The sequence below is a fragment of the Phanerochaete carnosa genome (assembly GCF_000300595.1).
Source record: "Phanerochaete carnosa HHB-10118-sp unplaced genomic scaffold PHACAscaffold_12, whole genome shotgun sequence".
In the NCBI taxonomy this organism is placed as follows: Eukaryota; Fungi; Basidiomycota; class Agaricomycetes; order Polyporales; family Phanerochaetaceae; genus Phanerochaete; species Phanerochaete carnosa.
This window is the reverse complement of record NW_006767639.1, coordinates 665,079-680,032: the sequence shown is the minus strand read 5'-3', so window position 1 is coordinate 680,032 and position 14,954 is coordinate 665,079. Positions and strand designations below refer to the sequence as shown.

General features: G+C 58.9%; 3 protein-coding genes across 3 annotated transcripts; all 3 read left to right on the top strand.

The window, feature by feature from the left end:
- Positions 1-4,692: 4,692 nt before the first annotated feature.
- Positions 4,693-6,168, top strand: PHACADRAFT_264689 (uncharacterized protein). Its single transcript, XM_007401262.1, has one exon. It carries the CDS (start codon positions 5,658-5,660, stop codon positions 6,030-6,032), a length of 375 nt encoding a protein of 124 aa, XP_007401324.1. The 5' UTR covers positions 4,693-5,657; the 3' UTR covers positions 6,033-6,168.
- A 2,676-nt stretch (positions 6,169-8,844) lies between these two features.
- Positions 8,845-11,637, top strand: PHACADRAFT_264688 (uncharacterized protein). The gene is made up of 9 exons (XM_007401261.1): positions 8,845-8,983; positions 9,037-9,948; positions 10,003-10,055; positions 10,113-10,221; positions 10,278-10,438; positions 10,495-10,751; positions 10,821-10,915; positions 10,969-11,285; positions 11,343-11,637. Exons 2-9 carry the CDS (start codon positions 9,851-9,853, stop codon positions 11,366-11,368), a joined length of 1,116 nt encoding a protein of 371 aa, XP_007401323.1. The 5' UTR covers positions 8,845-8,983; positions 9,037-9,850; the 3' UTR covers positions 11,369-11,637.
- Positions 11,638-13,538: 1,901 nt separating this feature from the next.
- Positions 13,539-14,946, top strand: PHACADRAFT_213887 (uncharacterized protein; the record flags this gene model as incomplete). The annotated part of the gene is made up of 6 exons (XM_007401260.1): positions 13,539-14,092; positions 14,147-14,192; positions 14,277-14,365; positions 14,420-14,580; positions 14,637-14,883; positions 14,937-14,946. The coding sequence occupies exons 1-6, from the start codon at positions 13,995-13,997 to the stop codon at positions 14,944-14,946; spliced, it is 651 nt and encodes a 216-aa protein (XP_007401322.1). The 5' UTR covers positions 13,539-13,994.
- Between the last annotated feature and the right edge of the window lie 8 nt (positions 14,947-14,954).

Below are 14,954 nucleotides of genomic sequence, written 5' to 3'. Positions count from 1 at the left end.
AAATCCCGCTGCAGAGCTTGCTCTATCAAAGGAAATGTCAAACTCCGAAAGCCCTCATGAGAGTCTGGAACCGAGACTACTGAATATCATACCCAGACTTCAGATGTCGAGCCTCACGATACAGCACGTCCAGCCTTAAGCTTTTTTCTTCTTCTTGACTGAAGTTTAAGCTACCTGACGCGCCTTAACAGTTTTCCGGCATACCAACTTCGGGAATTTTGTACCTTTCTCCGAGTTCCGACCAGGCCGAAAAAAAAGCCACTAGGCGCGAGCACAGACCCCACTTGGACAGTTTTGAGTCTGGCCTCGCTCTAGACGGCCCGGGCGCATGCTCAATCCGCTTCTCACAGCGCCTCACTTACTAGGCTGTTAACAAATTGTGCTAGACCGAGCCTTGAGATGCCTTGCGCAGTCGTGGACAACGCAGAGCTGCGACCAGAAGGGCGTACGTGCTTCGCTGCTGCTGCGCACCCTGCTCGCATTTCTGCGGTCCTTCAGCGCGTGGAGAAGGACATGTGGAGCCTGATGAGAAGGCCTAGGCTGCTCGTCGTCCTCCTGCCCCGGGTCATGCTCTGGTGATTTGATTTCTCGCAATGCCATTACTATACGTACATATGCGCAGACTAATGCATAGTGAACTCCTCTACTCTATGGCCCTCCCCTCCAATGCCAAAATGTCTCACGCAGCCAGCCACGTTCGAGTACGTGTGCGGTGGCGACGGCGACGGCCCGTTTCGTTGCGGAGCGGAGGCCGCAGTGCTGCGCCCCGAAACATATATATATCGCCGGCTGGCGTCGCCTGACCCGCCAGGCACGCGCCAGGCCGACGCGCGATAGATGCATGCCACGCATGACACAAACAACCAATTTCCTGGAACTGTCCTCGCCCCCGCCACATGCATGCAGGTACGCGCGTCGGTTACTGGCGGACACCAGAAAACGGTTGGTCCGGCGCATGCATGCATTCGGTGTCTTATCGGGCGGTTTGCGCTATTGCGACGCACGGGCATACAACGTCTCCGGTGGCGTCGTTGTCATGACGCGATCGAGGATCGACGCTAGCGGGCGGCCCCTAGTGCAAGTGCCTTGTTGCCAGCGATCGCGACCGCGGAGTGCGCGCACGCGCGCACGTGCCTCAGCCTCTGCAGAGGCTACACCAAGCTGGGGCACCCGGCCGCGTCGTCTCTCCGTGGGAGGCCACTAGTGTGGAGAGGAAGAGCCCCTATGGAGTAACGACGGCCGCGCATCTGACCAGAGTGGCCCACCTCGGACAATGTGGCGGCGGAATGTCGCATTCCGCGATGAAATTGCGCAGCTGACCCACCTCGACTGGTTGGAGACTCGCCACTCAGACATCATCGATGCATCATCTCCGAGCGGTGACCTCACAGTGTCAGGACTTCCGATGGTAAGGCCTTGAGATCTGTCTTAACTCGAGGTGATGTTTGGGTGTTATAGATGAGGCAGACAGATGCAAGACCTTCCAGACGTCCGGCGGTGACATCGCTGGGCCTTAATCAACTGCAAAGTGGTGTGCATCAACCAACAAGTGTGCGACACTCGCGTCAGACACGGCTTGCAGGGCCGCTGCACCGCTCGATGATGGCTGCTATCGCTCGTAGTCTGGTGGGTATGCTTCCGGAAACGACTTTGCTGCTGATGGCGCGTCGTTCCGTACCGACGGTATCAGCCATCGACGGATTCGAAGATGGGGAACATCGGGTCTGGTTATATTTGCAGACGCTGTTGTCGTAACATATGTAGGCTGTGCATCGGAGGCAGCTCGCAACGCTTGTGAGAACATACAGCCATACGTGTGCATATTTCTGCGTCACTGTCCTCGCGCGGCGAGACCTGGGGGGATGACGCCGTGGGCGATTCGTCGCGTTCATTACGGGGAAGAACGAAGACGTATTGACGACAGCTGAAGAAGCGCGCTGCCGACGGCGTGTGTACGACGTCCGGGGCGAGCGCAGATCTCTTCCAACGTAGCGGCATCCACATCGTGTACCGTGCCGTCCGCCGCGCTTCTCGAGGAGTCGATGGGAAGGCATCAGCAGAAGCGCCGCTGACCATGATACATTGCTCGCCGACCCGTTGTCGGAAATGCACCCACCCACCCAGCAGCCCATGCATGGAAAACCCGGCAGCAGTCTACGGGCGAAACGCGCGTGCATGATGTCAGCGGTTCCATGTCGGCGGGACATGAGTGGGAAGTAGAGCACCCACGTGTTTTGCAGCTAGACCATACCGTGCCAGCGCCTGCCACTTGTCGTCGGTGCGGGCCACACGCCGCTCCAGGGCTCAGAGAGATCCGCCACGGACGCGGGGGCACACATGCCATGGCAACCCCGGCGTCCTCTGCCCTCCGTGCGCGAGCCATCACCAAACTCTAACCTAGTTTCCCGGCCTGGCGCGCGCGGGCCCCCCGTCGGCGCGATACACGCCAGCCAAGAAGAAGCAGCCGCAGCAGCAGCAACGCGCCATGCCTGACGTGACACGGGACGCACGAACGAAGATCCAACGGACGAAGGAGCCGAGAAGCAGAAGCCACGCCTGGGGCTTCGCCGACGGCTATCTGCTGTCAGTCAACGCAGATGCTTTGGCGGGGAAGGCGGCGGACGTGCGTACCACACGGATACGCCGAAGGCAGCGGGGCCCAGCCGCCCCCTCCGCCCACTTCTGCTCGCTTTTGGGCACACGAGCACCACTTCGGGCTCCTCAGGCCTCCTTGACGCTATACATAACCCGCCGCCAGATTGCCGCCGGGGGGCGCGCGCGCAAATGGACGGGCCTGCCAATCACGCGTGTTAATCGGTGTGTGAGCGTGTCTACTTGTTCTGTCGCCCGCACGCTTTTAGTTCTGTGGCATGATAGAGGCGCATCAGGCAAATTCATTAATTTGGGGAGGGAGGGAAGGGGGGCTCACAGTGCGGAGGAGACAAATATGCATGCTACGGACCGTAATAGTGCTGCTGTGGAGCGGTTGGAAATGGAGCTCCGGAGGCGCGCTGCTGCCCAGGGTAAGGACCGCGGCGCGAGGCCGCTTCACATCTATCGTGCAAAGAGCCCGTGCGCACGCGAAGCACGCCGTCGCCGCCGGGATCGCGCGCGGCGCGCGGCGCATCATGGATCCCCGATGCATGGCCCACGTCGTGTGTTCAACGCGAAACGATCGTCACCTTGCGCACAGACGGACCAGAGGCCAGCAGCCCACAGCAATCTGCCAATCCCTGTCACGCCGGCACCAGAACGCAAAAAAGAGGAGCAGAGAGACGCACATTTGCGCACATGACCCATCTGTACGACCGCGCCGGTCCTCGAAGCGCGGACCCAGGGCTGATGACGCGAGAAACGCCTGTCCCCAGGTACCACCCGCCGCCGCAGCTGGGCGGCTGCAGCAAGTGGCACACACACCGAGGTCCACTGTCCATGTCGACGACGCTATCTATGCGCTCGACCGTTCCTACGGACGGTTGTCGCATCGACTCTGTTGTGTTCTGTGCGAGATTCGCGCCTGCTCCACACTACGGGCGAGCCGTGCCGGTGCGCGCGCTCCTGGCAGCATTCGATAGGGACATCCGAGAGCGAGCGCGACGTCTGCCACCAGGGCCCTGAAGGCCTGAAGGCCCTGGGCCTGCCCTGTCTGCGTGCCGGGCCAGAAACACAGGTAACAGGTCCAGCCAAGCCATTTGGATCGGCATGCCCATCATGCCCGCCTGGGGCAATGTCTGCGTTGTGTTGTGTCAGCGGAGAGATCAGCAGCCCTCTCGCCACAACACCGAACCTACAAGCCCGAGCCAGTGCGAGACATGCGGAAACGTCACGGAGTCTGTTTCGAAAAGAGTCAGTATAGAGTGCCAAGCTAGAGGTCCGCACCTCTCGGTGTGTTGTATGTGTGTCGCGCATGAGTTTGAGCATCGCTGTAGGTATCAGAAAAGAGGCGTGGTGTGGAGGCGACGGCCCACACAGATTACGGACAAGTCTGTGCACGCAGCAACGTTTACCATCCCACCCCAATCGGACCAGAGACAGAAGAGAGAAAGAGCACGTTTCGGCCGTCGGGGCTTCCTCGGCGCGCGCATGGCAGAGGTCGGAGGGAGCGTGTGCCGGCGGCGGGGGCGCGGGCTGTCAACGCAGGCCCTGATGGCGGTGCGCGTGCCCCCGACGTGCGTTTCCCCGACGTGACGTGCGACCGGGGCGCACGTCAGGATGGGGGCGAGGAGGCCCGGAAGGGGCGGGACGGGATCGCCGGGGCATGGCGTGCTGGCGCCTGCCCGCGTGCGGGAGCATTCGAAACAGCAAATGCTAGGCCCAAAAAGGCATCGTGCATGACCTCTGTGAGACAGGCCAAGGGTCCTCTTCTTCTCTCAGGCCTTGCGAGCGGGTGCGTGTCACCGGGCACTGAAGAGGTGGAGGAGCGGCCGTAGCGTGTTCTCCCTGCAGTGCGAGACAGCGCGGCGTGTGGTCGCGTGCGCGCACCCAAGACGAGAGCGGATGCGAAAGCAATGGGGAGCGGCCGACGCGCGGATGCGTTTAGGGGATCCGCGAACGCGCAGTGGTGGTGGCGGGCTGCGAGGATACCGGAATGCCGGCGTGACAAATCTGTCGCGTCCGCGGCCTCGTGACCGCGGCGGGCACGCACGTTGCTCGAGGGCGCTTCTGATACCGGAGCTCGAAGTCTGCTCGACAGCTCCTGTGCAGCATCCAGAGCCTCGCAGGTGCCACTCGCTTCCAGGTCCAGGAACCGCGAGCTTGCAGCATAGCAGCGTTGCTCAGCACGCGCTAGAACGATGCGGTCGCTGCGGTTGCCAGAGGCTTGCTCCACTAGGGCACAAAGAGAGAGGCGACCGCGACAGGCCGGTCAGTCAGCTGGCACGCGTCGGCAGATGGTGGCGGAGGGCGCGCCGAGGCACGTGCCTAATAATATGTGACGTAGCCCGCGATCTGCCCACGCTCCGGAGAGGGAGGTGGGGGGAAGCCTTGCAAGGCACGAACCGTCGGGACAGGCTAATCGCACTAGTACTAACTTAATGGTGGGAGAATCCCTCGCTGTGTGATGCGCCACCGTAATTATTACTCCTCCTTGCCAGCGGTCGCGATAGCGTGCAGACGCGAAGGTGCGGGGCTGCCGTGGGACGTCGAACGGAGAAGGCTGGAGGCTGGTGATGGAGGTCGTAGAGCGCACAGGCGGAAGGAACAAGGTCGGCCTATTGTTGTGCATGTCGGAGCGGGCACAAAAGCGTGCGGACGGTTGCTGCAGCGAGGCGGCAACCGCGAACCGATTTCGTGACAGGGCCGTGACAGGCGGGCTGACGTGACTCGTCGCGGGCGGAGGGCGGTCAGCGTGACAGCCCTGATTGGCTCGCAAGCCCGGCGTCTCCCTGCCATACTCGGCTAATTAATCGCAATCGTTGTCTTCGATCGGATCTGCCGATTGTGGCAGGGCATCCGCGGCGTCTGGCTTCTGCCTCCGTCCCAGAGCGCCGGTGCCGTGTGCAGGCGCCCTGCCTCGATGGACAGCCCGCTGGCTGCGCGCAGGTCTATAAAACACGGCTCTCCCGGCCTGGTTGGCCACCCCGTCCCGCCCCTCCGCCGTGTTCGACGACGCACCCGCCCTTGCCGTCGGACGTAACCTTTGCAACCCGCTACTCGCCATGTTCGCCCAGTACTCGCCCCTCTTCACCTCTGGCCTTCGGCTTGCGGACAACTCACCGTCCTCGTCCCGGGCCCCGTCGCCCAAGCAGCGGACGCACAAGTCCAAGAAGCAGACGCACGACTCGCTCCCAATCACGATCTGGAGCGCGACCTTCAGCCTCTGTGACGGCGTCCCTGCCGACAGCGAGGATGACGCACTGTTCCTCACGTTCAAGCCCAGCCGCCGCGAGATCGAGGAAGGACGCTCCTTCCTCTCGCTCGACCTCGCGGACAGCCACCGCTCGATGAGCCTACGCCGCAAGGATACTGTCACCACCACCCAGGGGAGGTCGGTCCCTACCTCGCCTGTGATCGCTATACCCTCATTGCCGTGAGTATCTGCTCCATCAACCCCATTGTTTTAGCCCTGCCTTCTCCGCCTTCTGCGCATACATTGTGCCTCGCATGCGGCTTCCTAACTTCCGCCGGGTGCTCTCTGGCCTTGGCGGGAAATTGGGGCACAGCCTGTCGCTTCTTCCGTGATCACATTTCTGATTCTTCCATTGCAGTGCTCGTCCGTCGTACGCCCCATTCCATGCACCCGCCACCGCACCGGCAGAAATCATGCCACCGTATGTGTATTTCCCCTGCTGCGCGCTGTGCACGTCTCTAACTCTGTACTCCAGACAGCGCGCCTCGCCGATTGTCCGCCGTGGCTCGCGAGAGACACTGAGCCTGCCATCTCCCAAGCCCGCGCCGTCGACGACTCTTCCCGAGGTGCCCATCGCGCGGCACCGCCGCCGGCCCTCGAACCTCACGCTGACGTTCTCCGCGTGCTTCCCCGAAGCTGCAGCGTGCGCGTCTGCGCCGGCCTACCATCGCTCAACGAACTCTGAACCCGCGATCCTCTCGCCGCCGCTCCGCTCGTCGCCTATCCTCTCGCCTGGCGAGGGCCGCTCGTATCTCGCGTTCTCGCCCACGCTCACGACTCCGCCACTCATGACGCCACCGCTCACGAATGACTCTGGCTTCGAGTTCCCGCACGCGTGCTCGCTCAAGGTCTCGCCGTCGTTCCGCTCTGTCGCGTCTGTCAACACCCGCCAGCGCAACCGGTCCGCCGCACTCGCCGCTCTTGAGGGCCGCTCTCCTAGGCGGCGGCGTCCGTCTGTGAGGCGACCGCGCAACTTCATGAGCATGAGCGACGACGAAGAAGAGGAGGATGACAGCGCCGAAGTAGAGAAGCAGCTTCTGAGCGTGCTTGACGAAGAAGAAGACGTCGTCATCCCCAAGGTGTCTCGCGCAACGGCGCCCCCGACGCTGCCCCGGGACAACAGCCGGCGGAATAGCAAGACGTCGTCTGAGACCAAGCGCAGCCGGCGGAGTACGTTCGACTCGCTGCTCTCGCCTCTGACCAACTTTATCGACCTTCGGGACGACGAGAGCTCGACAACGCGCGGCTGGCGAAGCTTCGTCGAGCTGTCGGCGTAACTTAGTCTGCACCCACCACCATCATTATGCTATTTATTCGCCACCGACTTCTTGCTGCCACTACGCCTAGAGCAAGTTTAAAAGCCATCCCGATGCCCGCCCTCGTTCTCATCGTACACTATTGCCCGCCTGCTCCCTCATTAGTATTTTTTGTTATTTTTCTCGTTTGCTGCACTTGTACATTTCACGCACGCTCATCCACGGACACATCCGTTTGTACCACCATCGCTGTACCATATCCGCTCGTTGCTGCTCCACTTCTCCGCCCTATCAACTGCCTGGTCGCACACTACGTACATACATAGCCCGTGCCTGCGCACGCACCGCCATGCGCATGTGTCGCAAGCTAATAACATATCTGCGTTTTTGATGGAACTTGTTGCTCTCGTTTGACCACCCTGAGTGAGCCTTTGCACAGTTGTTGCGCGCGCAACATCAGCATCATCAAGTAGTACCCATCTACACAGCGCGGAGATCCATCTGCCCAGCCTGCCCACCCCCACATCTCTGGCCGGTGCAACCCCCCATGATCCCTAGCGGGCCCATCACATCGACATCCTGCCATCGGCGTGGCCCTGCCAAGGAAGCTTATCTGGCCTCTGCGCGAAAAAAAAAAAATCAATACCTCCGACGCGACGCGGAGCAGCGCGAGAAGCGTTCGTCGACACGGTTTGACATTGTCGGCATCGTCACAGCCCGTTCGCGTTAGCGTTTGGCGGGTCGTCCTGCCGACCGATCCCGATCCCACACCGAGCCTGCGAGCGGTGACGTGATGGTTCTGGCGAACGCGGCGCGCCGCTCGCCCATACATGCTATATGTGCGGAGCGGGTGTCTCCCCTCTGCATGAGGCGACGGTCTGAGTGGGCGGGCGAGCTAGCAGCTCTGATCAGGAGGCGCCACCTGACGTGGCATGTGAAGAGAGATCTGCCCCGGGCTCTTAAATTTTTACTTTTCGCACGTCTATTATGCGCGCGCACGCACCCCTCGATCGCGGAGGGACATGGAAGGAGGAAGGCGTTGCCGTGCGGGTGACTGGTGCGGTGGGTGATAGAGAGTTGGTGTGTGAAAGAGCTGCTGAGCTGAGGCCGGCGCCGCGTCCTTTCCCACGCGGCGCGGCGAGCAGACTGAAGGAGGTGACGAGCGTGGAACTCATTTTTGGGGAGTCGCGGACGGTCCAGGCTTTCGTCTGCAGAGCGCGCCTGAAAGGATCTCCGTGTGTTCTCACGGCGAGGTCTAGTACAGTATGGCTTGTTAACAGCATTGGGCGAGGCGCGGTGAGACGCGCAGATGTTAGGGTCTCGACTCTTGAGCCTGTGTTCGGGCTGTTGGGCGAGGCCAGACTCGAGACTGTCCAAGCAAGTCCTGTGCTCGCGCAGTGGCATCCCGCTTTGTCTGTCGGGACTCGGAGAAAGGTACAAGATTCCCGAGGTTGGTACAAAATGCCGGAAAAGTGTCAACGCGCGTCAGATAGTCTAAACCTCGGCGTGCTTCATCGTAACGCTTGACATATGAAAATTTGAAGCATGAAGTCTGGGTGTGATATATGATGTTTAGAAGCCACGGCCTTTGCAGGTTCTCATGGAAGATTCATGGAGGATTCCCCAAGGAGGTACGGTGAGGGGTGTGCGGGGTCATTTCGGGGTACCTCGGGTCACGGACGCGCGGACTGGGGGATCAGGCCTCAGGCCTGGACGAGCCGCGTCTTTCAACCCGTACCGCGACGGAGGACGACGCGCGCTGTGACACTGAACCTCGTGTATTCTCGCCGATGGCCTATCCCAGTATGCAACACGCTCTTACCGGACGTATCGTATCCCAGCTTGCATCGGCGACATATTTTGGGGACCGAAGCATGAGGTGAGTTTACGTGTCGCGCACTTAACATCCGAGCTGATCTCCGCCTCTGCAAGGTGTATTCGTGTATTTTTGATAGCCTCAAGTGACGAGCGGGCAATGTGATGTTGCGCTTCCCTATCACGAATACGAACGAACACGTCGTGTACGAGAACTCCGTAAGAGCCGAACGCTTCCCGTTCCCCTTTAGCGTCGCAAAGATATTCAACTTTCTATGCCGACCTGGAGGCGCCGTCCTTCGTTTCTCCGCACCTCAGTATCCATGAAGGTTTTCTCCGAAGCTTGCGTTGCCGCCAACTCACGAAGCAGCTCTCTTAAGTGCAACTAACACACCTGTGTCACTCCGCACCGGATACCCGCACGTGAGTACGATGACAAGTTGCACCTGCTCGTGACTAGCTTCGTATCAGCGCATACATAGACTTTTCAGTCTGCGGCAAGTAATGTCCGTGCATAAGACATAGCCTCTTTGCAGCTCTTTGTGCGCTGATTGCGTTGGCCTGGGCGCCGCCTTGTCGAGCGCACCAGCCTCCTCGTCTGCAGCTCTCATCCAGTCCTGTTCACCGCTGACGTCGTCGTCCAGAAAAACGACAGAACAGGCCTGACGCGGTTACTAGCAATACTGAGATGTATACAGGATCCTGGACGGCGGCGGAGACCACAGGGCGGCGTACGAACGCCGGCGCCGGTGCTCACGACTATATGCCATCATGCATCTTACAGCAGCCCTCACGCCGTGCCGACGAGGCGAGGTGGAGCGGGCTCGTTCAACGTATATAAGTCGGATCAGCTGGAACCGTCGCTGTACCAGCCACAAAGAGGGACCTCTCTTGACAGCTTGGCACTTACACTTGGCAGCCTTCTGAAATCATGGCGCGTCTCGCGGGCTTGAAGCTCGCGCTCTTCTTCGGTGCTCTCAGCGGCGCGTACGCTGCTAGGCTCGTGAAGCTGCCTGTCCGCGCGTCGGTGTAGGTGTTCTGCCTGTGATAACCGTTCGTAGCGCTAACACGACCATATACTAGGGCGAACCCTACAGCACCTCTGGGCAACAAGATCTCCAAGTTGACTGTATCCGGTGCGCATATCTGTTGGTCATAGTAGCAGCACGTCGCACTTATCATGTCTATCGTAGTCACGACTGGGAATGACCAGACATTCGACAACGTGCTTGTCGACACGGGAAGCTCCTCGCTTTGGGTCGGCGCGTCCAGCCCGTACGTCCCGGGTCCCAACTCGAAAGCGTGAGTCGACGGTAGCTGTGCCTCCCGCTCTGCACTTACCGCACTGTGTTCGGCAGTACCGGCGATACCTTTGACATTGGTTACGACGAGGGCGATGCGACCGGCCTGGTGTACCTGGACACTGTGACCATCGGCTCTGCGACGGTGACGAATCAGTACATCGGCGCTGCGAACCAGACGTCGCTCCCTGTCGACCTCGATCCTCTGGACGGCTTCAGTACGTGTACTTTCTGGTGTTCTTTCATGACCACTGTTTGACCGGTCTGCGCGCAGTCGGCCTGTCGTTCAACGGCTCGAATGCACACACGATCAGCGGTATCGATGGGCCGACGAATACGTTCCTGGATAGTCTTGTCGAGGAGGGTGTCATTGAGCAGGCGCTGTGGAGTATGGTTGTCCCGGCGCTTGACGGACAGCAAGTCGGCGAGGGCGAGATTCTGTTCGGTGGGTACGACGCGAGCAAGGTGGAGGGCGAGATCGCCTGGCTGGACGTCACCAATGAGTTCGACCAGTTCACATGGGCCTTCAGCGTAAGTGTTTCCCTCTCACTGTTTGTTGGTCGAAGGTGGATATCACTCTGACCTGCTTGTGTCCGCCAGATGGACGGCATATACTTTGGCGACAGCCAGATATCCAATGACGGCCCGTTGTTTGCCTACACGGATAGCGGAGACATCTGGTTGAGTCTCAACATGTGAGCTGCGCCGAGTCCTCTACAATATCCTGCTTCTGACAGTGTGCATGCAGAGATAGCTACCTCGCGATCCAGAAATTGGTCCCGGGCGCAGCGGGCGCGTCAATTGGCCCCGCGGGCGAGGTTATCGCGTTCCCCGCGAACGCCTCCCTCGCTGATCTGCCGTCGATTAGCTACTCGATGGCCGGTCAGAACTTCACGCTCACGCCCGAGCAGTACATCATGCCGTCCAGCGCGTACGCCACGTTCGGCATCACAGACGACGGCCGACACTACACGTGGTTTGGGAGCGCTGGCTTCCAGGCGGACGCGATCCTAGGTCAGGCGTGGCTCCAGTACTTCTACTCGATATACGACGTCGGGAACACGAGTGAGTGCCAGTTGTCTTTGTGTACTGTGCGAGATTGAGGCTGATGGCGACCTGCAGAGATCGGGTTCGCGAACTATGCTTGAGTGGAGATGTTGTTGCGGGGAGGCCGGGCCAACGTAGGGCTCGGCTTCGTCCGAGAAGCTACCTAGGTGGTTCTTGATTGTGTTATCATCTCTGGCCAGGACACGATAGCAACACGTATCTCGACGTATCTCATCGGATATCCTCTGTCACTGCAAGTTTCACTGCACCCGAGCTACCGGAAACTCTGCAGGCTTCTCAACATGATCCCAGTCGTGGCCGCGCGTTGACATCGTATATCTGTTTTTGACAAGAGGATACCAACCAGTACACCGTTAATGATGATTGATTATAGCTTTCGACCATCTCCCCCGCTTTGTTGTCCTGGTAGCAGGGCCCAGAAAGGCCCGCATATAGGCATTTGCGCACTCCGTCCATACCGAACAGCACACACACACGAGTGGAAGCCTCGCGCGGGGATACCCTAAGCAGTGGTGTCCCCCCGGTGCAGCTCAAGTGTGACGACGCCGAGAGCAGACATGGGTGCGAAGTAGAACGTGAGTTATACTTTGCATGCCTTGTTGTGCTCCTCGGCGGAGAGCGAGGCGCCCTCGGGGCAGCTCGACGTATTATCTCCATGACCGTATCACTTGAAGAAAGCGATCAGGACGCCAGAGGGAGCACCTGGTTAGCACGACAATGCCACGTATAGGCTGTATCGCGCCGCGGTCAACGGTGAAGAGAGCTCATACAGAAGTTGTGAGAGGAGCTTGAAGGGTCAACGGCACTCACATCTGTTGTGGTAGCCTATCCTCGCTCCTTCCTCGGAAGGAAGCGTTGCAATGTCAAGCTGGTTTTCCAAAAACTTCTCGTCATCCATGCCATAGCTTTCTATCAGTAGTGCTGGGAACCGAGTACTAGTGTTATGAAACGCAAGTTGTCCCTGACCAAGGTATGCTGCTGGTCGTTCGGAATCTGTGATGTTAATGCACTATTCAGAAGTCTGTCATTACTGTAGGTGCAGCTAAGCCCGAGTAGTCAGAAAATGGATGACTTTCCTCGGTTGGTCCCAATTCGGACGATGAAAAAGCCAGTGGGACACTCACCATGCGGTTGCATCTCTCCAGCGCGGCGAGCAGACCGAGAGGGGACCGTGGATCCGGGAGGCCCAGGCCTGAAAGGATTTCCGTATGCTCTCACGGCTCGGTCTAGCATGGTTTGTTAACAGCCCAGTAGGCGAGACGCTGTGAGACGCGGATTGGGCCAGTGTTCAGGTTGTCTAGAGCGAGGCCAAACTCGACTGTCTAAGTAGGTTCTGTGCTCGCGCAGTGCTCTTTTTCTTTTTCTTGGTTGGGACTCGGAGAAAGGTACGAAATTCCCGAGGTTGGTACAGAATGCCGAGAACCTGTCAAGGCACGTCAGATAGTCTAAACCTCAGCCAAAGAGGAGGTTGGGCGTGCTGTATTGTAAGGCTTGACACCTGAAGGATAGCTATGTTTTTCAGAAGCCACAGCTTTCGCAGGTTCTCATGGAGGATTCATGGAGGATTCGAGGATCAATGTCTCAAAGAGGTGCGATGAGGGGTGTGCGGGGTCATTTTAAGGTATCCGGGGTCACATTCTCAGACGCGCACGGGACCGGGGACGAGCTGCATCTTTCAAGTCGACCCGTACCGCGACGGAGGACGACGCGCGCTGTTGTGCTGAAAGTGTGTTCTTGTCGACAGCTATCCCAGCTCACAGCACGCTCTTATTGGACGTACGTCCGGCACCTGGGTGGTGCGGATCTGCAGCCGTGTGGCGAGCTCATGTCGGCGACATGCTTTGGGGGGCCGAGGTATGAGGTGAGTTTACGTGTCGCGAACTTGTGTGTAACATATGAGCTGATCTTCGCCTCTGCAAGGTCTATTTGTATTTCTTTGATGGCCTCGAGTGACGAACGGGCAATATGATGTTGTGCTTTTCTATCACGAATACGAACGAACCGAACGCCCCCCCTCGTGCTTTAGCATCGCCAAGATGTTCAGCTTCCTATGCCGACTCAGACGCGCCATTCTCTGTTTTTCCACAAGCCCGGTACCTAAGTGCCTATGAACATTTTTTTGAAGCATGCACTGCCGCCAACAGCTCTTCAAGTGTCAAACTGACACATTTGTGTTATAATGTACGGATATCGGTACGTGAGTGCGATGACAAGCTGCACATGCCTTTAACTAACTTTGTACCTGTGTATGCAGAAACCTTTTTAGTCTACGGCAAGTTATGTCCGTGTGTATGTCATGATCCCTTTGCAGCTCTTTGTGCGCAGGTTATGTCGGCCTTGCCACCGCTTCATCGGCATACCGGCCTCCTCGTCTGCAAGTCTCGTCAAGTCCCGTTCATTGCTGATGTCATAACCCAGAGAAAACGAGGGGCCAGATACGAGTACTGGCGACACTGGGCAGCGTGCAAGATCCTGGACGGCGGCAGGGCCACAGGGCAGCGTACGAATCCTGGTGCTCATGACCCTATGCCATCACGCATCTTATGGCAAATTTCATGCCCTATTTCTCGAGCCGACGAGGCCAGGTGGGCCTCCGGCTCCGCTCGACGCATATAAGTCGGATATGCTGGGACTGTCGCTGCACCACCCACGAAGAGGGATCTCTCTCGATAGCTTGGCACTTACACTTGACCGCCTTCTGAAATCATGGCGTGTCCCGCAGGCTTGAAACTTATGCTTTACTTTGGTGCTCTCGGCGGTGCATACGCCGCTAGGCTCATGAAGCTGCCTGTCCGCGCGTCGTTGTAGGTGTCTTGCCTGTCACAGCTATTTGTCGCGCTGACATTGCTGTATATCAGAGCAAATCCTACAGTACCTCTGTGCAACAAGGTCACCAAGTTGACTGTTTCCGGTGCGCATATCCGTTGGTCATAGCAGCAGCATGTTGTACTTACTATGTCCACCGCAGTCACGACTGGGAACGACTAGACATTCGGCAACGTGCTCGTCGACACGGGAAGCTCGTCGCTGTGGGTTGGCGCGTCGAGCCCGTATATCCCGGGTCCGAACTCGAAAGCGTGAGCCAGCAAGACCTCTGTCTCCCGCTCTGCACTCATCGCCGTGTCCCGCAGCACCGGTGAGACCTATAGTGTTGGTTACGACGAGGGCGGTGCGACCGGCCTGGTGTACCTGGACACTGTGACCATCGGCTCTGCGACGGTGACGAATCAGTACATCGGCGCTGCGAACCAGACGTCGCTCCCTGTCGACCTCGATCCTCTGGACGGCTTCAGTACGTGTGCTTTCTGGTGTTCTTTCATGACCACTGTTTGACCGGTCTGCGCGCAGTCGGCCTGTCGTTCAACGGCTCGAATGCACACACGATCAGCGGCATCAGCGAACCTACGAACACGTTTCTGGACAGTCTTGTCGAGGAGGGTGTCGTCGGGCAGGCGCTATGGAGCATGATCGTCCCCGCGCTCGATGTTGCGGCCGGACAGCAGGTGGGCGGGGGCGAAATCCTGTTTGGTGGGTACGACGCGAGCAAGGTAGAGGGCGAGATTATCTGGCTGGACGTCACCAATGAGTTTGGTCTGTTCGCTTTGTTCTTCAACGTGGGTGTTCCCTCTCACTGCTCGTCTGTCAAAGATGGATATGATTCTGACC

Coding starts and splice junctions, on each gene's coding strand:
- PHACADRAFT_264688 (XM_007401261.1), top strand. CDS start 9,851: ATGGCGCGTCTCGCGGGCTTGAAGCTCGCGCTCTTCTTCGGTGCTCTC. Junction 10,439..10,494: donor CGATCCTCTGGACGGCTTCA/GTACGTGTACTT, acceptor GTCTGCGCGCAG/TCGGCCTGTCGTTCAACGGC. Junction 10,752..10,820: donor AGTTCACATGGGCCTTCAGC/GTAAGTGTTTCC, acceptor TGTGTCCGCCAG/ATGGACGGCATATACTTTGG.
- PHACADRAFT_264689 (XM_007401262.1), top strand. CDS start 5,658: ATGTTCGCCCAGTACTCGCCCCTCTTCACCTCTGGCCTTCGGCTTGCG.